Source organism: Salvelinus alpinus, chromosome 21 (assembly GCF_045679555.1).
Source record: "Salvelinus alpinus chromosome 21, SLU_Salpinus.1, whole genome shotgun sequence".
NCBI classification, from domain to species: Eukaryota; Metazoa; Chordata; class Actinopteri; order Salmoniformes; family Salmonidae; genus Salvelinus; species Salvelinus alpinus.
The window spans coordinates 44,520,652-44,545,094 of NC_092106.1; the positions used below are offsets into that span (position 1 = coordinate 44,520,652).

Consider the following 24,443-nt stretch of genomic DNA (forward strand, 5'->3'; position numbering starts at 1 on the left):
GGTGGAATATATACAGCAGTCAACAGATGAAAACTCTCTTGGGTGGTAGAAGGGATGGCATTTGACCAAATCAAATCAAATCACATTTCTATTGGTCACATACACACGGTTAGCAGATGTTAATGCGAGTGTAGTGAAATGCTTGTGCTTCTAGTTCCGACAGTGCAGTAATATCTAACAAGTCATCTAACAATTCCACAACGACCTTATACACACAAATGTAAAGGGATGGAATAAGAATATGTACATATAAATATATGGATGAGCGATGGCCGTGCGGCATAGGCAAGATGCAGTAGATGGTATAAAATACAGTATATACATATGAGATGACTAATGTAAGATATGTAAACATTATTAAAGTGTCATTATTTAAAGTGACTAGTGATCCATTTATTAAAGTGGCCAATGATTTGAGTCCGTATGTAGGCTGCAGCCTCTCAGAGTTAGTGATGGCTGTTTCACAGTCTGAGTCCGTATGTAGGCTGCAGCCTCTCAGAGTTAGTGATGGCTGTTTCACAGTCTGAGTCCGTATGTAGGCTGCAGCCTCTCAGAGTTAGTGATGGCTGTTTCACAGTCTGAGTCCGTATGTAGGCTGCAGCCTCTCAGAGTTAGTGATGGCTGTTCCACAGTCTGAGTCCGTATGTAGGCTGCAGCCTCTCAGAGTTAGTGATGGCTGTTTCACAGTCTGAGTCCGTATGTAGGCTGCAGCCTCTCAGAGTTAGTGATGGCTGTTCCACAGTCTGAGTCCGTATGTAGGCTGCAGCCTCTCAGAGTTAGTGATGGCTGTTTTACAGTCTGAGTCCGTATGTAGGCTGCAGCCTCTCAGAGTTAGTGATGGCTGTTTCACAGTCTGAGTCCGTATGTAGGCTGCAGCCTCTCAGAGTTAGTGATGGCTGTTTCACAGTCTGAGTCCGTATGTAGGCTGCAGCCTCTCAGAGTTAGTGATGGCTGTTCCACAGTCTGAGTCCGTATGTAGGCTGCAGCCTCTCAGAGTTAGTGATGGCTGTTCCACAGTCTGATGGCTTTGAGACCGTCAGGTATTCCAAGACGGGTGAACAATGGGTCGAGACCTCCGCTGCGCTAGAGTCAGCAAACCATTTGCTGTTGATGAAGAGGCATACCCCTCTCCCTCGATTTCCCTGAATCCAATGTCCTGTCTGCTTGGTGGTTGGGGAATCCATCGACTTGGATACCCATGGGGGGTATCTTGTCTGAAAGCCATGTATAAGAAAAGCTGAGAATATTGCAGTTACAAGAGTCCCGTTGACAGCAAATCCGTGATCGGAGGGCATCCATCTTATTATCAAGTGACTGCACATTGGCCAATAGAATAGAGGGAAGAGGTGTCCAGTTTAACCATCACCTGAATCTCCCCAGGTCTCCCCCTCTCCTGGCTCTTCTTCACCTGCGTTTCCTATTGGATAGCCGGAAAACTGGGTCGGAATTACACAAAGAGCCCAGGGCAGACGAGTCAAAGTCGAAGTTGAAGCCGGCATTGAGGTTAGTAACTGCCGATCTGATGTTAAAAAGTTATTGTCGATCATAAAAATAAAATTAAAAACGCCCAAAAAAGTAACACAAAATAGAAAAGTTGGGTCCATTCAGAACGGCACCATCTTCCCTTTCAGAACTCTGTAGGAACACAAGTCATGATGTCCCAGTTACAACTCTTTGATGAGAGGTCAACATTATAACCAGAGGATCAGTAGACAGATTCCTGGTTAGGTTAACTACTGATCTCCATACATGGTTCGGCTTCCTGGTTAGGCTAACTACCGATCTCCATACATGGTTCAGCTTCCTGGTTAGGCTAACTACCGATCTCCATACATGGTTCAGCTTCCTGGTTAGGCTAACTACCGATCTCCATACATGGTTCAGCTTCCTGGTTAGGCTAACTACCGATCTCCATACATGGTTCAGCTTCCTGGTTAGGCTAACTACCGATCTCCATACATGGTTCAGCTTCCTGGTTAGGTAAACCACTGATTTTCATACATGGGTCAGCTTCCTGGTTAGGTAAACCACTGATTTTCATACATGGGTCAGCTTCCTGGTTAGGTTAACTACTGATCTCAATACATGGTTCAGCTTCCTGGTTAGGCTAACTACCGATCTCCATACATGGTTCAGCTTCCTGGTCAGGTTAACCACTGATTTTCATACATGGTTCAGCTTCCTGGTTAGGCTAACTACTGATCTCAATACATGGTTCAGACAGTGTCTTGGTAACGCTAACCACTGATCTCAATATATGGTTCAGCATCTAGGAGGACACTCCCACTTCAGCTCAGATCTAACAACTACAGATATTCCCACATCAACTACTGTAGACCAGAGTTCTAGTTTGGACATGAGGAAGAAAACCAGATCTGTAGCCAGTGGTCTCCAGGGATGCGGTAGCTATATGTCTGTAACATGTGTTTGGGTCGCGTGCAACGCCACACATCCCCTTCATCCTCTGGTCTTTACTCTGATCCCTGGGCTCTATGGACACGCACATTCCACAGACACACTCACACGTCACACACACACCCTTGCATGTGGACACACACATTCCCTGTATAAACCCAATCTCCTCGTTCCCGAGTGGAGGTACTGGGTTGATTATTAATGGGATTTGCGAAGCAAACGTCCCATTCTAAATCTTTGTGATACTTCTATTTTTTTTTTAATTAAAGCTACTCGTCCTACACCGTTTAAGCTAGAAACGTCATGCAAACTTTAAAACGTGCAGATCGGTCTTGAATAGTGTGCTTTTATACAACTTTTGGATGTCTTTTATACCTTTTAAACTATTAAGACTTCTGTCCTCCATACACTTTTATTGGATTTCCTCAGCATTCTAAAGGGCCCATTGTGGCATCATGCCTCCCAACATTCTAATCAGCTACTTTAATCACTTTGCCAATAACTTAGACAAAAAGTTAGAGCGTATGAAATCTTCCTCTATTTCTCTGCTTTTCAAATCTGAGATCAGAACAGGAAAAATATATATTCCACCAACCAAGCATCAAGCTGTTTTCGTAACCCATCACCTGCCTCTATTAAAGATGCAGTAAGTCACGTCAGACGCTTGCAGATTCATGACTTACCAACAACAGCTGCAAATTCCAATAAAACTACATCACGTTTTGAAGTTCGTCATCTTCACAACACTATCGTTAATCTAACAAATACGTTTCGTGGGTCATAATGCAGTATTTATTTAGTTTCATAGCATGTTTCTCACACTGGCTTTAGCCACTGAGAGAGCAGGCATGCTAAGGGGAGTTGCCTAGCAACATGTGCCTCGGAGGGAGACAACGTCTTCATAGCAAATTCCCATGATCTGTGAATCTGTTCAGACTGAACAGCTCCCGTGACAGCTAAAACAATTGCCCCACAACCCAAAGTAATATGGTTGATATAGTAATTATTTCACTACATTTAACTTTGAATATATTTAACTGTTTTGTTTAACACTTTTGAAACATCTTCAAATACCAGTATTTTAAAAACAGGTAAAGCAAGTCCCACAATTTTATTTCATGTAAAATTACAATCTAGTTAACGCACACACACACACACACACACACACACACACACACACACACACACACACACACACACACACACACACACACACCTCATGCAGTGGTGCATTAGCGTAGAGTGAGGTTAGTTCTGCACGCGAGGTGGGAGCGTCGCTCATCATTCTGAAGGAGTGTCATTCCCAGAGTCAGTCTGACAGGGAACTCCGCTCCCCCTCTGTCATATTACATCTCAGGGCTGAGGGACAGACACTGCCACAGCAGAGACATGACAGCTCCAAACCACACATACACGCAAAGACATACAAAAAATGCACACACACACGGTGCAAATGATTTGGAAGTCAGGAGTGGTCATATGTAGGGGTACAGGAGCAGAAGACAGGAAAAGAGAGGAGGAATGTAAGAGGAGGGAGACAGCATTAGTGGAATAAAGAGTGGTTCATCTTGAGACTGTCAGGTCTTGATGATCAGGGCGGGCTGATATTTACCACATTTAAATAATTCCTGTATGCCGTGCGGGGGCGTCCACGTGCGCCGTGGCTTGTTCTGTAGTTGCGTAGTTCAAATCAAATCAAACTTTATTTGTCACATGCGCCGAATACAACAACCTTACCGTGAAATGCTTACGTACAAGACCTTAACCAACAGTGCAGTTCAAGAAAGAGTTAAGAAAATATTGACCAAATAAACTAAAGTAAAAAATAACAATAATAACAGGAACACAATAACATAACAATAACGAGGCTATATACAGGGGGTACCGGTACCGAGTCAGTGTGCGGGGGTACAGGTTAGAGGTAATTTGTACATGTAGATAGGGGTGAAGTGACTATGCATAGATAATAAACAGCAGTGTACAAAACAAATGGAGGGGGGCCATTTGATTAATTGTTCAGCAGTCTTATGGCTTGGGGGTAGAAGCCGTTAAGGAGCCTTTTGGTCCTAGACCTGGCACTCCGGTACCGCTTGCCGTGCGGTAGTAGAGAAAACAGTCTATGACTTGGGTGACTGGAGTCTCTGACAATTTTATGGGCTTTCCTCTGACACCGCCTATTATATACAGTTGAAGTCGGAAGTTTACATACACCTTAGCCAAATACATTTAAACCCATTTTTCACAATCCCTGAAATTTAATCCAAGTAAAAATTCCCTGTCTTAGGTCAGCTAGGATCACCACTTTATTTTAAGATTGTGAAATGTTAGAATAATAGTACAGTATTGATTTATTTCAGCTTTTATTTCTTTCATCACATTCCCAGTGGGTCAGAAGTTTACATACACTCAATTAGTATTTGGTAGCATTGACTTTAAATTGTTTAACTTGGGTCAAACCTTTCGGGTAGCCTTCCACAAGCTTCCCACAATAAGTTGGGTGAATTTTGGACCATTCCTCCTGACAGAGCTGGTGTAACTGAGTCAGGTTTGTAGGCCTCCTTGCTCGCACACGCTTTTTCAGTTCTGCCCACAATTTCAGTAGGATTGAGGTCAGGGCTTTGTGATGGCCACTCCAATACCTTGACTTTGTTGTCCTTAAGCCATTTTGCCACAACTTTGGAAGTATGCTTGAGGTCATTGTCCATTTGGAAGACCCATTTGCGACCAAGCTTTAACTTCCGGACTGATGTCTTGAGATGTTGCTTCAATATATACACATAATTTTACACCCTCATGATGCCATCTATTGTATGAAGTGCGCCAGTCCCTCCTGCAGCAAAGCACCCCCACAACATGATGCTGCCACCCCCGTGTTTCACAGTTGGGATGGTGTTCTTCGGCTTGCAAGCCTCCCCCTTTTTCTTCCAAACATAATGATGGTCATTATGGCCAAACAATTCTATTTTTGTTTCATCAGACCAGAGGACATTTCTCCAAAAAGTACGATCTTTGTCCCCATGTGCAGTTGCAAACCGTAGTCTGGCTTTTTTATGGCGGTTTTGGAGCAGTGACTTCTTCCTTGCTAAGCGGCCTTTCAGATTATGTCGATATAGGACTCGTTTTACTGTGGATATAGATACTTTTGTACCAGTTTCCTCCATCATCTTCCCAAGGTCCTTTGCTGTTGTTCTGGGATTGATTTGCACTTTTCGCACCAAAGTACGTTCATCTCTAGGAGACAGAACGCGTCTTCTTCCTGAGCGGTATGACGGCTGCGTGGTCCCATGGTGTTTATACTTGCGTACTATTGTTTGTACAGATGAACGTGGTACCTTCAGGCGGAGGAGGTCTTGGCTGATTTCTTTTGATTTTCCCATGATGTCAAGCAAAGAGGCACTGTGTTTGAAGGTAGGCCTTGAAATACATCCACAGGTACACCTCCAATTGACTCAAATGATGTCAATTATCCTATCAGAAGCTTCTAAAGCCATGACATCATTTTCTGGAATTTTCCAAGCTGTTTAAAGGCACAGTCAACTTAGTGTATGCCAAATCTTTTCTGACCCACTGGAATTGTGATACAGTGAATTATAAGTGAAATAATCTGTCTGTAAACAATTGTTGGAAAAATTGCACAAAGTAGATGTCCTAACCAACTTGCCAAAACTATAGTTTGTTAACAAGAAATTTGTGGAGTGGTTGAAAAACGAGTTTTAATGACTCCAACCGAAGTGTATGTAAACTTCCGACTTCAACTATAGGTCCTGGATGGCAGGAAGCTTGGCCCCAGCGATGTACTGGGCCGTACACACTACCCTCTGTAGTGCCTTACGGTCATATGGCGAGCAATTGCCATACCAGGCGGTGATGCAACTGCTCAGGATGCCCTCGATGGTGCAGCAGTATAACTTTTTGAGGATCTGGGAACCCATGGCAAATATTTTCAGTCTCCTGAGGGGGAAAGGTTTAATTGTGCCCTCTTCACGACTGTCTTGGTGTGTTTAGACCATGATAGTTCATTAGTTGTGTGCGTGCATGTGTGTGTGTGTCTCTGGTGTGGCGGGACCTCCCTTTAGGACAAGACACATCACTAAGGAAGGATAAATTGTGTATTTTATAGTATTTATGATAGCAGACCCATGACTGAAGCAGGATAAATGGTGTATTTTATAGTAATTATGATAGTCTAGACATGACTGAAGCAGGATAAATGGTGTATTTTAAAGTAATTATGATAGTGGAGACATGACTGAAGCAGGATAAATGGCATATTTTATAGTAATTATGATAGCAGAGACATTAATGAAGGAGATGGATAGTTATTATGATAGCAGAGACATGCCTGAAGGAGATGGATAGTTATTATGATAGCAGAGACATGACTGAAGGAGATGGATAGTTATTATAATAGCAGAGACATGACTGAAGGAGATGGATAGTGATCATGATAGCAGAGACATGACTGAAGGAGATGGATAATTACTATGATAGCAGAGACATAAAATTAAGGAGTTGGATATTTATTATAATAGCAGAGACATGACTGAAGGAGATGGATAGTGATCATGATAGCAGAGACATGACTGAAGGAGATGGATAGTTACTATGATAGCAGAGACATTAATTAAGGAGTTGGATATTTATTATGATAGCAGAGACATGATTGAAGGAGATTAATAGTTATTTTGATAGCAGAGACATTAATGAAGGAGATGGATAGTTATTATGATAGCAGAGACATGACTGAAGGAGATGGATAGTTATTATGATAGCAGAGACATGACTGAAGGAGATGGATAGTGATCATGATAGCAGAGACATGACTGAAGGAGATGGATAGTGATCATGATAGCAGAGACATGACTGAAGGAGATGGATAGTTACTATGATAGCAGAGACATGACTGAAGGAGTTGGATAGTTATTATGATAGCAGAGACATGACTGAAGGAGATGGATAGTTACTATGATAGCAGAGACATGACTGAAGGAGATGGATAGTTATTATGATAGCAGAGACATGACTGAAGGAGATGGATAGTTACTATGATAGCAGAGACATGACTGAAGGAGATGGATAGTTATTATGATAGCAGAGACATGACTGAAGGAGATGGATAGTTACTATGATAGCAGATACATGACTGAAGGAGATGGATAGTTACTATGATAGCAGAGACATGACTGAAGGAGATGGATAGTTACTATGATAGCAGAGACATGACTGAAGGAGATGGATAGTTATTATGATAGCAGAGACATTAATTAAGGAGTTGGATAGTTATTATAATAGCAGAGACATGACTGAAGGAGATGGATAGTTAGTATGATAGCAGAGACATGACTGAAGGAGATGGATAGTTATTATGATAGCAGAGACATGACTGAAGGAGATGGATAGTTATTATGATAGCAGAGACATGACTGAAGGAGATGGATAGAGCGTTTAACCAACAGAGCTATCAGCCCACACACACACTCCCTGATTCAGAACACTATTCTGAACCCACAACGCCACACTTCCACGGAATCTAAACAGGAACACAGAAACTCTGTGACTTTACACTGGCTGCTGTGTTCCTTTATATTCCCTCTAGAGAGGAGGATGGAGAAAATCAAGAGGTGATGGAGTGAAGAAAGAGAGGAAGCAATCAGAATAAAGACAGCGAGGGAGAGCAGATGCTGGAGAAGGAGGAATAGGTGGGGCAAAGAAAAGAAAACGCACAAAGAGAGAATAAGGTTAAAAGGATAGAAAGGATGCTATACAGCAGGACAGACCAAAGTCCAGAGAGACAGCTGCTGGTCTAGTCGAGACACAGAGGGACAGCTGCTGGTCTGGTCGAGACACAGAGAGACAGCTGCTGGTCTAGTCGAGACACAGACTGACAGCTGCTGGTCTGGTTGAGACACAGAGAGACAGCTGCTGGTCTAGTCGAGACACAGAGGGACAGCTGCTGGTCTGGTCGAGACACAGAGAGACAGCTGCTGGTCTAGTCGAGACAAAGAGGGACAGCTGCTGGTCTGGTCGAGACACAGAGAGACAGCTGCTGGTCTGGTCGAGACACAGAGAGACAGCTGCTGGTCTAGTCGAGACACAGAGGGACAGCTGCTGGTCTGGTCGAGACACAGAGAGACAGCTGCTGGTCTGGTCGAGACACAGAGAGACAGCTGCTGGTCTGGTCGAGACACAGAGAGACAGCTGCTGGTCTGGTCGAGACACAGAGAGACAGCTGCTGGTCTAGTCGAGACACAGAGGGACAGCTGCTGGTCTGGTCGAGACACAGAGAGACAGCTGCTGGTCTGGTCGAGACACAGAGAGACAGCTGCTGGTCTAGTCGAGACACAGAGGGACAGCTGCTGGTCTGGTCGAGACACAGAGAGACAGCTGCTGGTCTGGTCGAGACACAGAGAGACAGCTGCTGGTCTGGTCGAGACACAGAGAGACAGCTGCTGGTCTGGTCGAGACACAGAGAGACAGCTGCTGGTCTGGTCGAGACACAGAGAGACAGCTGCTGGTCTGGTCGAGACACAGAGAGACAGTTGCTGGTCTGGTCGAGACACAGAGAGACAGCTGCTGGTCTGGTCGAGACACAGAGAGACAGCTGCTGGTCTGGTCGAGACACAGAGAGACAGCTGCTGGTCTGGTCGAGACACAGAGAGACAGTTGCCGGTTGAGACACAGAGAGACAGTTGCCGGTTGAGACACAGAGAGACAGCTGCTGGTCTGGTTGAGACACAGAGAGACAGCTGCCGGTCTGGTTGAGACACAGAGAGACAGCTGCTGGTTGAGACACACAGGAGGCATGAGAGAGGCAGAGAGTTTGAAGTGTCTGAAGTATTGTGCCTGGCTGGTCCAACCCATCATGACTAGTATAACTCTAAAGCTGCCGTTACATGACGCAACTGGCACGCAATTTGAGTTGCTTATTGATTGCTTAGTGAAACACACTGCAACCAATCAGCAACTCATCTGCAACTTGGTTAGATCCAGTTGAAACTTTGCAACTTTGTGCAACTAGTTGCAAGCAACAGCCAATCAAAACAAACACTTTTGTCACATGATCCATTTGAAGGTTCAGAATATCGACCCAGTTGTCATGTCAACACAGCGGTCAGTGCTGCCCAGCACAACCTGCGATCAGCAATGACAGAACAGTGACTAGCACAACAGGAGATGTATGCAAATTATTATACACGGTTTAGCTGTCAATACATTTCATTTTGAAAGGGAACTCAAACCTCTCCATAACCAATTTCAACTGAAATTGTCCACGATGAACTATGCTAGCTAGCTTAGTTTGTTGCTAGCTTGGTTAGCTTGTTGGTGTTGCTGGTGTTTGCAATGTCATTTTGGCTAGCTAGCTAAATTGTACAGGCTACATTTCTTCTATATCCTTGCTACAACAAACAAACAGTTGGATAAACAAATAATTAGTGAAACCACGATGTAATGCAGCAGATGATATGGGGTGAGTTTAGAATTCTCAAAGAAGCAGCTTCACTTTGATTGGCTGTTGCATGAGATTTCAATTGCGTTTGAGTTGCTTCATGTAACAGCAAAATTACTTTTTTACTTTTTATTTTATTTTTTACTTATCTATTTTGTAATTAACACTTTTTTAATTTTCTTAAAAACCTCTTAAAGCATTGTTGGTTAAGGGCTTGTAAGTAAGCATGTGACAAATACAATTTGATTTGATATGATGTCACTTGCAACTGTAACTCAAATTGTGTGAGAGTTGCTTTGTGTAACCCCAGCCTGAGGACATGTGTAATGTCACAGTGTTTGTACGTGTCTGGGTGATGTCATGCGGTGTTTGGTATTTTATTAGGATCCCCATTAGCTGTTGCGAAAGCAGTTTAGTTGGTCTGTTATGCGGAAAATGTGTTTCCTGAATCCTATGACATTGCTGTGATTGGTTGGGAGACAGGAACTGTAAATCCAAGGCTGACTCTGACCTGCTCTATTCCACCACAGCACATTCCATATTCCAACTGCCTCACAGGAGGGGGTGTTTATTTGGCTGTTTGCATGTGTTCATGATGTATTTGTCTGCGTGTGTGTGTGTAAACGCCTCGCATGCAAGTACGTCTTTATGGCATATCTACTTACATGAGTTTCTGCTCCACGTTCTCTCTCTCCGTCCTGATCCTCTGGAGTTCGACACACACACTCCTCAGCTCCTCCCTGAGCACTGTGAGAGGAAAAGAGAGAGTGAGAGAGAGATAACTCTACACCCAGGAACGGGGAAAGAGAGGGAGATAGAACGAGAGAGTCATCTATCACTTCAGCACCCAGAAACCTGAAGCCTGAAAGACTGATGAAACCATCCACTCTGTCTGGCTACCGGAGACAGAGAAAGAAAACAACGGCACGAAAGGGAAACATGAGCGTGCTTCAAAAGAAGGGAGAAGAAGAGAAGAGCAAGAGAGAGAGAGAGAGAGAGAGAGAGAGAGAGAGAGAGAGAGAGAGAGAGAGAGAGAGAGAGAGAGAGAGAGAGAGAGAGAGAGAGAGAGAGAGAGAGAGAGAGAGAGAGAGAGAGAGAGAGAGAGAGAGAGAGAGAGAGAGAGAGAGAGAGAGAGAGAGAGAGAGAGAGAGAGATGAAGGGAGGGAGAAAATGAATGAGGGGGGAGAAGAGGAAGGTAGAGAAATGATAGAAAGGGTAGAAGTTGAAACTTATTTTATTTTTGTGTCACGTCAACGTAAATAGGGATATTCGGATCCTTTTGAGAATTGTAATTTGACAGAAGTTTAACATTCTGTCATAAAGAGCACATGTTCAACTCAATAGAAAACACATTTTCCCATCTCAAGAGGGTAAAAAAAAGAAGACTATAATAAGTGCCTATTAAGTTCCCCAAAGAGTAACAGGGTTGACAATTTCATCTTAAAATCAGCCATTAATCCCCTGGAAGCTTGTTGTGTGCAACAAGGAGTGGCAATTGACCCTTTGCTAGCCCTGCCCCCTTGGTTACTGTTGCAACCTTCAACAGCATTTTCACAGGAAGCCCAATTCCCCCTTCAACCACTGGCTAAATCCCCTCACAATCATGGGTGGATTGGCCAGAAGGGCCATATTTTATTGGGGTGGGCTGGTCAAAATCGACAAAAAAAAGCAAACCATTTTTTATTATTTTATTATTTAAAAAATGCGGCCGTCTGTTTAAAAAAAAAAAACTTTTCCCGCAATTTCTCTTTTGTCATAATAATCTATATTGGCTGACCAGTGGGAAACGGCAGGCCGACATACCAAGCTGCTAAATGTCTGAAATTAACAGACTTATTTGCTAAAAGTTCTGGTTCTTCTGGTCTGAGTGCTGCAGAGGACAGTGGTCCAGTCGAGGTAGGAAGAAAACAGAGAAAGATACACTCACACACACTAACACAGATCATGTAGCCTACTGCAGCCAGTTAAGCCTAATATTTAGCCTGTATATTGTAAGTTAGTAAGCTAATTAGGGAAGAGGGGATTCGGGGGAACATTTAGATACTAGTCTACTTGCAATATAGCCTAACAAGTCGTTAGATTGGCTTTTATAACACATACACTATATTTACAAAAGTATATGGACACCCCTTCAAATAAGTGTATAAAATCAATGCCCACAGCCATTCAATCTCCATAGAAAACAATGGCAGATTAATGGCCTTACAAAAGAGCTCAGTGACTTTCAACGTGGCACCGTCATAGAATGCCACCTTTCCAACAAGTCAGTTCATCACATTTCTGCCCTGCTAGAGCTGCATCGGTCTACTGTAAGTGCTGTTATCGTGAAGTGCAAACGTCTAGGAGCAACAACGGCTCAGCCGCAAAGTGGTAGGCCACACAAGCTCAAAGAACAGGACCGTCGAGTGCTGAAGCGCGTAGCGGGTAAAAAATCATATGTCCTTAGTTGTAAACACTCACTACCGAGTTCCAAACTGCTTCTGGAAGCAACCATCTGGCAGTCCGACAGATGAATCTGGGGTTTGGAGGATGCCAGGAGAACGCTACCTGCCCCAATGCATAGTGCCAACGGTAAAGTTTGATGGAGTAGGAATAATGGTCTGGGGCTGTTTTTCATAGTTCGGGCTAGGTCCCTTAGTTCCAGTTAGGGTTGCACATTTTGGGGAACATTCAGAGGTGGAAACTTTCTGTGGGAATTAACGGGAAAATATGTGAATTAACGGAAATATATGTAAATTAATTTAATACCATTTAAATGTAATGTTTTTTGCATTGGATATATTTACCAGATCATATGGAGACAGAAACATAAACCTTTTACCTTTTACGTACAAATATTTCAGAGTTCCGGAACCTCTCATAGAATAGACGTACAAATATTTCAGAGTTCCGCAACCTCTCATAGAATAGACGTACAAATATTTCAACGTTCCGGAACCTCTCATAGAATAGACGTACAAATATTTCAGACTTCCGGAACCTCTCATAGAATAGACGTACAAATATTTCAACGTTCCGGAACCTCTCATAGAATAGACGTACAAATATTTCAACGTTCCGGAACCTCTCATAGAATAGACGTACAAATATTTCAGACTTCCGCAACCTCTCATAGAATAGACGTACAAATATTTCAACGTTCCGGAACCTCTCATAGAATAGACGTACAAATATTTCAGACTTCCGGAACCTCTCATAGAATAGACGTACAAATATTTCAACGTTCCGGAACCTCTCATAGAATAGACGTACAAATATTTCAACGTTCCGGAACCTCTCATAGAATAGACGTACAAATATTTCAACGTTCCGGAACCTCTCATAGAATAGACGTACAAATATTTCAACGTTCCGGAACCTCTCATAGAATAGACGTACAAATATTTCAACGTTCCGGAACCTCTCATAGAATAGACGTACAAATATTTCAGAGTTCCGGAACCTATATAAAGGGTACCGCCACCCAAAATGAGTTCCGACATATTTCAGCCCAGTCAAAGCCCTTCTCTGTCCTGGCACCCCAATGGTGGAACAAGCCTCCCCCTAATATCAGGACAGTGGAATCCTTGCCCATATTCCCAAAACGTCTGAAACCCTACCCCTTTAAAGAGTGTCTTTTCCTACCAGCAATGACTTTGCTGATAACTACTTTGTTGAGGGAAAATGTACTTGATGCAATATGTTGCTCTCTCAGCTATCTTAAGATGAATGCACTAATGTAAGGTTAAGAGTGTCTGCAAAAAAATAAAAATACAAGTCAGGAATTGGCCTGTGGGCAATAGTGTCAGCACGGTGGAACGATCGTTCTATTTGGAGCGTTAAGTTACATGGGTACAGTTGCAGTGGCTCTAGTGGTGAGATGGCTTTCAACTGCTCCAGCAATGTCAGGCTGACATTCTCCCTACCTCCCGCCGGTTCGGTCTCTTTCTCTCTCAGCACAGAAAGAAGAGTGTAGGAGGTCTGGGCAGAAAAACACTGATAATTGCTTTTTGGTCAGTCTGACCTGACTGGGCCAGGTGCAACGCAGGACACACTTACACACACTTACACACACTTACACACACACACACACACACACACACACACACACACACACACACACACACACACACACACACACACACACACACACACACACACACACACACACACACACACACACACACACACACACACACACACACACACACAGTTAGACACACAGCAGGGCTTGACATTAACTTGGACTGATATTTTACCTGTCCAAAAGCTCAAGTCACTTGTCACCTGTCTCAAAATACAACACTGCCCTTTTAAGGCTCTCTTGGTGGATAATTTGCCACCCTTGGTAGCCTATAAAATATTGCAACATTACAAAAACTTTTTATGTCTTTCTAAAATGATTCCCTCCAGTGCTCAAAATGAAGGGGCGTCCCAGGGACATAAAAATGAGTCTACGGTTCAAAACACACTCATACAACCGCTGCAAATTAAAACATTTAAAAAAGCAATGAGGCTGATGCAACAGATCAGACCGTTTAGTTTAAAAATGTTCATAAAGTTTTATTTCTTCATATTGTAAACTCAACAATGCACACATGGCTGTAGGCCACGTTCCAAAATGTAATTAGCAGGAAAACAGCATTCTCAAAAGTGCACTAAACGTGCGAGCGGAGATGAAAAGATCTGTTAGATACTACGAGGGGAGATCTAAAGATGCAACAACTAGCATTGGTTACTAATATGACTAGGATTATGCCTTCGGTAGCTGGACAACAAAAAATTAAGTTGATTTGCTATATAAAATGACATAAAACAACCAGGTTTTAAACAATTACATTTATGGTTAAATAAATAGTTTCAAAATGTTGCCGTCTCCGCTCCAGATTCAAGTTTGGTGATGTGCGGTGCACAACAGGCACTGTCCTTCACTCTCCGGTCTTGTGACCATTAATCTGAACGAACCGTGCTTCGAGTATGTCGACAGAATCAAGCCTTTAGGCGTTAATGCTAATTATCCTTAATTATATTTTTCAAACATGACTGGCATTTAGCCTATATTTATGTGATTAAAAGTCTAAAGTTAAAGTTTGGCTACATTTCCTGGCGTCTCCCTCATGTCAGCATCGGTTTGGACATGTTGTTGTAGCCAATATGCATATCACCTGCACTTTGACATGTAGGCTTTTTCTATTTATGTATGCCTAAATGAAAAATAGATTAGAATATTAATAATGTCGAGCCCTGCAGAGAGACACACACACACACACACACACACACACACACACACACACACACACACACACACACACACACACACACACACACACACACACACACACACACACACACACGCCGCGCTGCAGGATGCTGCAGGGTGAAATAAGTTTCCCCCCGTACAATCTTTTCAAATCATCTGGCTGTCTTTCTGCAGCACCAGCCAGTCTTTACATGTGAGATTACAGTGTGAGGCTCTCATTCCTCTCCTCTTCCCCCTCTGGCTTTTTCTTCACTCTCCCTGTGCTTCCTTTATGTACAGCCTCAAGGTCACAAGCTCTGAGTGGATTGGCCCACTGACAAGGTTAACACATACAGTATGACACATGACACACAGCACCAGAGAGAAACAGACGTAACACACTCGCACCTTGGTGTTGTACACAATTTGCATATTAGTCGACATATGGCGGTAGGGTGCCTGGCTACTACTACTGATGATGGATAGAGAGTGGAATTAAATTCAGTATGAGTCGCCAGGCTAGCTTTTTACTGTGCTACTGTAAATCCACATTTTGCATACTTGCAGTGTTAAGTATTCGCACACAATACTCTGTGGACCTCATAAATCCACACATCTCACTCTAGACATGACCTCTGCATTCTCACAGCAACATGGATTCAACTAGTGAACCAGAAAAAAATCCGCCTGTCAATCAGACATTTAGATTTTCGATGTCATCATAACCACATTCTATTGTCACTCACACATATCCATGTCAGAACATTCCAGTGTATTTTACAACCACCTGCAAACACAGTCAATATCAGCAGCAGAGAAACAAAGAGAGAGAGAGAAAGAGAGAGAGAGAGAGAGAGAGAGAGAGAGAGAGAGAGAGAGAGAGAGAGAGAGAGAGAGAGAGAGAGAGAGAGAGAGAGAGAGAGAGAGAGAGAGAGAGAGAGAGAGAGAACGGGGAGAGTATCCTGAACAATTATAAATGAGCTCACTCTTCTTCTATTTTTGTATTATACACTTCCCTCTTTTTCCCCTCTCTCTACCCCCCTCTCTCTACCTCCCCCTCTCTACTCCCTCTCTCTACCCCCCTCTCTCTACCCCCCTCTCTCTACCTCCCTCTCTCTACCCCCCTCTCTCTAACCCCCTCTCTCTACCTCCCTCTCTCTAACCCCCTCTCTCTACCTCACTCTCTCTACCCCCTCTCTCTACCCCCCTCTCTCTACCTCCCTCTCTCTACCCCCCTCTCTCTACCTCCCTCTCTCTACCTCCCTCTCTCTACCTCCCTCTCTCTACCTCCCCCTCTCTACCTCCCTCTCTCTACCTCCCCCTCTCTCCCTCCCCCTCTCTACCTCCCTCTCTCTACCTCCCTCTCTACCTCTCCCTCTCTCTACCCCCCTCTCTCTACCTCCCTCTCTCTACCTCCCTCTCTCTACCTCCCCCTCTCTACCTCCCTCTCTCTACCTCCTTCTCTCCCCCTCTCTGCCTCCCTCTCTCCCTCTCTACCTTCCTCTCTTCCTCCTCTCTACCTCCCTTTCTCCCCCTCTCTCTTCCCCTCTCTCTGCCTCCCTCTCTCCCTCTCTCCCCCTCTCTCTACCTCCCTCTCTCCTTCTCTCTCTTCCCCCTCTCTCTACCTCCCTCTCTCCCCCTCTCTCTTCCCCCTCTCTCTACCTCCCTCTTCCCCCTCTCTCTACCTCCCTCTCCCCCCTCTCTCTTCCCCCTCTCTCTTCCCCCTCTCTCTACCTCCCTCTCTCCCCCTCTCTCTTCCCCCACTCGCTACCTCCCTCTCTTCCCCCACTCGCTACCTCCCTCTCCCCCGCTCTCTCCCCCCTCTCTCTACCTCCCTCTCTCCCCCTCTCTTCCCCCTCTCTCTTCTCCATCTCTCTCCCCACCTCTCTACCTCCCTCTCTCTTCCCCCTCTCTCTCCCCCCTCTCTACCTCCCTCTCTCTCTCTACCCCCTCTCTTCCAAGTCTCTCTACCTCCCTCTCTTCCAAGTCTCTCTACCTCCCTCTCTTCCAAGTCTCTCTACCTCCCTCTCTTCCAAGTCTCTCTACCCCCCCCTCTTCCCCCTCTCTCTCCCCCCCTCTCTACCTCCCTCTCTTCCAAATCTCTCTACCTCCCTCTCTTCCAAGTCTCTCTACCTCCATCTCTTCCAAGTCTCTCTACCCCCCTCTCTTCCCCCTCTCTCTCCCCCTCTCTTCCCCCTCTCTACCTCCCTCTCTCTTCCAAGTCTCTCTACCTCCCTCTCTACCTCCCTCTCTCTTCCAAGTCTCTCTACCTCCCTCTCTCTTCCAAGTCTCTCTACCTCCCTCTCTTCCAAGTCTCTCTACCTCCCTCTCTTCCAAGTCTCTCTACCTCCCTCTCTTCCAAGTCTCTCTACCCCCTTCTCTTCCAAGTCTCTCTACCTCCCTCTCTTCCAAGTCTCTCTACCTGCCTCTCTTCCAAGTCTCTCTACCTCCCTCTCTTCCCCCCTCTCTACCTGCCTTTCTGTATTCTTCCACACACATTCAGCCCCTCCCTCTTCCTCCCTCTTCCTCCCTCTTCCTCCCTTTCTCAGTAACCACAAAAAGCTGACAGACAGGTAGCTGAGTTTAATCGCAGGCTAACACCCATATCAGTTTGGAGTCACTCGCAGGTGACTGTCAGGGTGTGTGTGTGTGTGTGTGTGTGTGTGTGTGTGTGTGTGTGTGTGTGTGTGTGTGTGTGTGTGTGTGTGTGTGTGTGTGTGTGTGTGTGTGTGTGTGTGTGTGTGTGTCTTTGCCATTCAGAGTCCTGTGTCAGAAGTGTGTAATTCTTGCATTGCAAGTATGTTGTTTAGTGTAGGATCACTGAATGCTTAAACTTTAACCGTTACCTTCCCTTCCTCCTTCGTATACATGTGTGTGTAGTGTGTGTGTGTAGTATGTGTGTAGTGTGTGTAGTGTGTGTGTGTGTAGTGTGTAGTGTGTGTGTAGTGTGTGTGTGTAGTGTGTAGTGTGTAGTGTGTGTGTGTAGTGTGTGTGTAGTGTGTGTGTGTAGTGTGTGTGTAGTGTGTGTGTGCAGTGTGTGTGTATAGTGTGTGTATAGTGTGTGTGTGTAGTGTGTGTGTGCAGTGTGTGTGTAGTGTGTGTGTGCAGTGTGTGTGTGTAGTGTGTGTATAGTGTGTGTGTGTAGTGTGTGTGTGTAGTGTGTGTATAGTGTGTGTGTGTAGTGTGTGTGTGCAGTGTGTGTGTAGTGTGTGTGTGCAGTGTGTGTGTGCAGTGTGTGTATAGTGTGTGTGTGTAGTGTGTGTGTGCAGTGTGTGTATAGTGTGTGTGTGTAGTGTGTGTGTGCAGTGTGTGTGTAGTGTGTGTGTGCAGTGTGTGTGTAGTGTGTGTGTGTAGTGTGTGTGTGCAGTGTGTGTGTAGTGTGTGTGTGTGCAGTGTGTGTGTAGTGTGTGTGTGCAGTGTGTGTGTGTAGTGTGTGTATAGTGTGTGTGTGCAGTGTGTGTATAGTGTGTGTGTGTAGTGTGTGTGTGCAGTGTGTGTGTAGTGTGTGTGTGCAGTGTGTGTGTAGTGTGTGTGTGCAGTGTGTGTGTGTAGTGTGTGTGTAGTGTGTGTGTGCAGTGTGTGTGTGTAGTGTGTGTATAGTGTGTGTGTGCAGTGTGTAGCATGTGTGTAGTGTGGATCTGTGAGACAGCTGCTCTCATGCTAACCCCATTGAAGACATAGAAACAGAGGCCCATTTGGCAGCTGTGAGAAGGAGAGGGAACAAGGAGAGGGAACAAGGAGAGGGAGGGGGGTGGAGACACACCCATTAGATGAACTCTCCCTCAGGCCTTTACTGTAAGTCTGTTAACTAGAACTGGGTGGATAAACAGACAGAGAGACAGGCACGCACGCACGCACGAACGCACGCACGCACGCACACACACACACACACACAGATATATTTAACTGTTACCAAGCAACGTGAGAGTAATGACTACATGCTACCCTCAGAGCTTAACGCTGAGTGAGAATGATGAGTACATGCTACCCTCAGAGCTTAACACTGAGTGAGAATGATGAGTACATGCTACCCTCAGAGCTTAACGCTGAGTGAGAATGATGAGTACATGCTACCCTCAGAGCTTAACACTGAGTGAGAATGATGAGTACATGCTACCCTCAGAGCTTAACACTGAGTGAGAATGATGAGTACATGCTACCCTCAGAGCTTAACACTGAGTGAGAATGATGAGTACATGCTACCCTCAGAGCTTGACACTGAGTGAGAATGATGAGTACATGCTACCCTCAGAGCTTAACACTGAGTGAGAATGATGACTACATGCTACCCTCAGAGCTTAACGCTGAGTGAGAATGATGAGTACATGCTACCCTCAGAGCTTAACACTGAGTGAGAATGATGAGTACATGCTACCCTCAGAGCTTAACACTGAGTGAGAATGATGAGTACATGCTACCCTCAGGGCTTAACACTGAGTGAGAATGATGAGTACATGCTACCCTCAGAGCTTAACACTGAGTGAGAATGATGAGTACATTCTACCCTCAGAGCTTAACACTGAGTGAGAATGATGAGTACATGCTACCCTCAGAGCTTAACACTGAGTGAGAATGATGAGTACATGCTACCCTCAGAGCTTAACGCTGAGTGAGAATGATGAGTACATGCTACCCTCATAGCTTAACGCTGAGTGAGAATGATGAGTACATGCTACCCTCAGAGCTTAACACTGAGTGAGAATGATGAGTACATGCTACCCTCAGAGCTTAACACTGAGTGAGAATGATGAGTACATGCTACCCTCAGGGCTTAACACTGAGTGAGAATGATGAGTACATGCTACCCTCAGGGCTTAACACTGAGTGAGAATGATGAGTACATGCTACCCTCAGAGCTTAACGCTGAGTGAGAATGATGAGTACATGCTACCCTCAGAGCTTAACACTGAGTGAGAGTGATGAGTACATGCTACCCTCAGAGCTTAACACTGAGTGAGAATGATGAGTACATGCTACCCTCAGAGTGTCTTCCACTTTCTTTTCACAGAGTATCCCCCCTTACTCCCACCTGGGTATAACATGACTGTCTCTCTGTCTCTAGGCCCGGGCCAGACCTGGGTATAACATGACTGTCTCTCTGTCTCTAGGCCCGGGCCAGACCTGGGTATAACATGACTGTCTCTCTGTCTCTAGGCCCGGCCCAGACCTGGGTATAACATGACTGTCTCTCTGTCTCTAGGCCCGGCCCAGACCTGGGTATAACATGACTGTCTCTCTGTCTCTAGGCCCGGGCCAGACCTGGGTATAACATGACTGTCTCTCTGTCTCTAGGCCCGGGCCAGACCTGGGTATAACATGACTGTCTCTCTGTCTCTAGGCCCGGCCCAAGCCTGGGTATAACATGACTGTCTCTCTGTCTCTAGGCACGGCCCAGACCTGGGTATAACATGACTGTCTCTCTGTCTCTAGGCCCGGCCCAGACCTGGGTATAACATGACTGTCTCTCTGTCTCTAGGCCCGGCCCAGACCTGGGTATAACATGACTGTCTCTCTGTCTCTAGGCCCGGCCCAGACCTGGGTATAACATGACTGTCTCTCTGTCTCTAGGCCCGGCCCAGACCTGGGTATAACATGACTGTCTCTCTGTCTCTAGGCCCGGCCCAGACCTGGGTATAACATGACTGTCTCTCTGTCTCTAGGCCCGGCCCGGACCTGGGTAAAACATGACTGTCTCTCTGTCTCTAGGCCCGGCACAGACCTGGGTATAACATGACTGTCTCTCTGTCTCTAGGCCCGGCCCAGACCTGGGTATAACATGACTGTCTCTCTGTCTCTAGGCCCGGCCCAGACCTGGGTATAACATGACTGTCTCTCTGTCTCTAGGCCCGGCCCAGACCTGGGTATAACATGACTGTCTCTCTGTCTCTAGGCCCGGCCCAGACCTGGGTATAACATGACTGTCTCTCTGTCTCTAGGCCCGGCCCAGACCTGGGTATAACATGACTGTCTCTCTGTCTCTAGGCCCGGCCCAGACCTGGGTATAACATGACTGTCTCTCTGTCTCTAGGCCCGGCCCAGACCTGGGTATAACATGACTGTCTCTCTGTCTCTAGGCCCGGCCCAGACCTGGGTATAACATGACTGTCTCTCTGTCTCTAGGCCCGGCCCAGACCTGGGTATAACATGACTGTCTCTCTGTCTCTAGGCCCGGCCCAGACCTGGGTATAACATGACTGTCTCTCTGTCTCTAGGCCCGGCCCAGACCTGGGTATAACATGACTGTCTCTCTGTCTCTAGGCCCGGCCCAGACCTGGGTATAACATGACTGTCTCTCTGTCTCTAGGCCCGGCCCAGACCTGGGTATAACATGACTGTCTCTCTGTCTCTAGGCCCGGCCCAGACCTGGGCACTGGTCCATTCCTACAGAATGATGAGGCCAGACTGTTTTCTGTAGATATTCTAACCATTAATGACTCTGGACCAAAAGGCTCCTAAACAGCTTCTACCCCCAAGCTATAAGACTGCTGAACAATGAATCAAATGGCCACCGGACTATTTACATTGACACTCCCTCCCCCCTCCATTTGTTTTGTACACTGCTGCCACTCGCTGTTTAGTATCTATGCATAGTCACTTCACCCCTACCTACATGTACAAATTACCTCTAACCTGTACCCCCGCACACTGACTTGGTATCAGTACCCCCTGTATATAGTCTCCACACTGACTTGGTATCAGTACCCCCTGTATATAGTCTCCACACTGACTTGGTACCGGTACCCCCTGTATATAGCCTCCACACTGACTCGGTACCGGTACCCCCTGTATATAGCCTCCACATTGACTCTGTACCGGTACCCCCTGTATATAGCCTCCACACTGACTCGGTACCGGTACCCCCTGTATATAGCCTCCACACTGACTCGGTACCGGTACCCCCTGTATATAGCCTCCACACTGACTCGGTACCGGTACCCCCTGTATATAGCCTCCACACTGACTCGGTACCGGTACCCCCTGTATATAGCCTCCACACTGACTCGGTACCGGTACCCCCTGTATATAGCCTCCACACTGACTAGGTACCGGTACCTCCTGTATACAGCCTCCACACTGACTCGGTACCGGTACCCCCTGTATATAGCCTCCACACTGACTAGGTACCGGTACCCCCTGTATATAGCCTCCACACTGACTCGGTACCGGTACCCCCTGTATATAGCATCGTTATTGTTATGTTATTGTGTTACTTTTTATTATTTTTTACTTTAGATTATTTAGTAAATATGTTCTTAACTCTTCTTGAACTGCATTGTTGGTTAAGGTCTTGTAAAGTAAGCATTTCACGGTAAGGTCTACACTTGTTGTATTCGGTGCATGTGACAAATAAAGTTTGATTTGTGTGTGTGTGTGTGTGTGTGTATGTGCGTGCGTGCGTGCGTGCGCAGCTCTTACCTGAGTATGACTCCCTGCTCCGCTCCAGTAGCTGTGAACTGCAGTCCTCCCAGGCCCCTGTCAGTTGGCTAAGGAAACCCTGTACATCTCTTAGCTCCTCACGAGAGCATCGAAGCAGAGACAAGGTGGCAGTCAGGGCCTGCTGCTGTCTTACGCACCTCTCTCTGTAACACACACACACACAGTCAGGGCTCTACTGCTGTCCTACACACCTCTCTCTGTAACACACACACAGTCAGGGCTCTACTGCTGTCCTACATACCTCTCTCTGTAACACACACACAGTCAGGGCTCTACTGCTGTCCTACACACCTCTCTCTGTAACACACACACACACAGTCAGGGCTCTGCTGCTGTCCTACACACCTCTCTCTGTAACACACACACACACAGTCAGGGCTCTACTGCTGTCCTACACACCTCTCTCTGTAACACACACACAGTCAGGGCTCTACTGCTGTCCTACATACCTCTCTCTGTAACACACACACAGTCAGGGCTCTACTGCTGTCCTACATACCTCTCTCTGTAACACACACACAGTCAGGGCTCTGCTGCTGTCCTACACACCTCTCTCTGTAACACACACACAGTCAGGGCTCTACTGCTGTCCTACATACCTCTCTCTGTAACACACACACAGTCAGGGCTCTGCTGCTGTCCTACATACCTCTCTCTGTAACACACACACACACACAGTCAGGGCTCTACTGCTGTCCTACATACCTCTCTCTGTAACACACACACAGTCAGGGCTCTACTGCTGTCCTACATACCTCTCTCTGTAACACACACACAGTCAGGACTCTGCTGCTGTCCTACATACCTCTCTCTGTAACACACACACAGTCAGGGCTCTGCTGCTGTCCTACATACCTCTCTCTGTAACACACACACAGTCAGGGCTCTGCTGCTGTCCTACACACCTCTCTCTGTAACACACACACAGTCAGGGCTCTACTGCTGTCCTACATACCTCTCTCTGTAACACACACACAGTCAGGGCTCTGCTGCTGTCCTACATACCTCTCTCTGTAACACACACACAGTCAGGGCTCTGCTGCTGTCCTACATACCTCTCTCTGTAACACACACACAGTCAGGGCTCTACTGCTGTCCTACATACCTCTCTCTGTAACACACACACAGTCAGGGCTCTACTGCTGTCCTACATACCTCTCTCTGTAACACACACACAGTCAGGGCTCTGCTGCTGTCCTACACACCTCTCTCTGTAACACACACACAGTCAGGGCTCTACTGCTGTCCTACATACCTCTCTCTGTAACACACACACAGTCAGGGCTCTACTGCTGTCCTACACACCTCTCTCTGTAACACACACACAGTCAGGGCTCTACTGCTGTCCTACATACCTCTCTCTGTAACACACACACACACACACACACACACACACACACACACACACACACACACACACACACACACACACACACACACACACACACACACACACACACACACACACACACACACACACACACACACACACACACACACACACACACACACACACAGTCAGGGCTCTACTGCTGTACCTACATACCTCTCTCTGTAACACACACACACACACACACCTTTACAATTACACACTTTAGCTTTTATAACATCACTTGCCTAGGCCTTGTTTTTACAGTCAGATTGGATTCTAACATCAGACAAGGACATTTACTGGTGGATGGATACACACACACACACACACACACACACACACAGACACACACACACACATACAACACACAGCACACACTCTCAGAGAGAGAGAGAGAGAGAGAGAGAGAGAGAGAGAGAGAGAGAGAGAGAGAGAGAGAGAGAGAGAGAGAGAGAGAGAGAGAGAGAGAGAGAGAGAGAGAGAGAGAGAGAGAGAGAGAGAGGAAAACAGGTTCAGAAAGACAGAGAGGATCTTGTCCTTAAACCAAGGCTTCA

The 24,443-nt window shown here is 45.9% G+C and overlaps 1 protein-coding gene across 1 annotated transcript in view; it reads right to left on the reverse strand.

The window, feature by feature from the left end:
• The window catches only part of lekr1 (Leucine-, glutamate- and lysine-rich protein 1), a 203,473-nt gene that overhangs the window by 88,822 nt on the left and 90,208 nt on the right, over positions 1–24,443 (reverse strand). Inside the window, exons 5-6 of the mRNA XM_071357976.1 lie at positions 22,497–22,660; positions 10,528–10,609 (exon numbers count right to left, since the gene is read on the reverse strand). Of these exons, the coding sequence (XP_071214077.1) occupies positions 10,528–10,609; positions 22,497–22,660 (246 nt within the window). The remainder of the gene's footprint in view (positions 1–10,527; positions 10,610–22,496; positions 22,661–24,443) is intronic.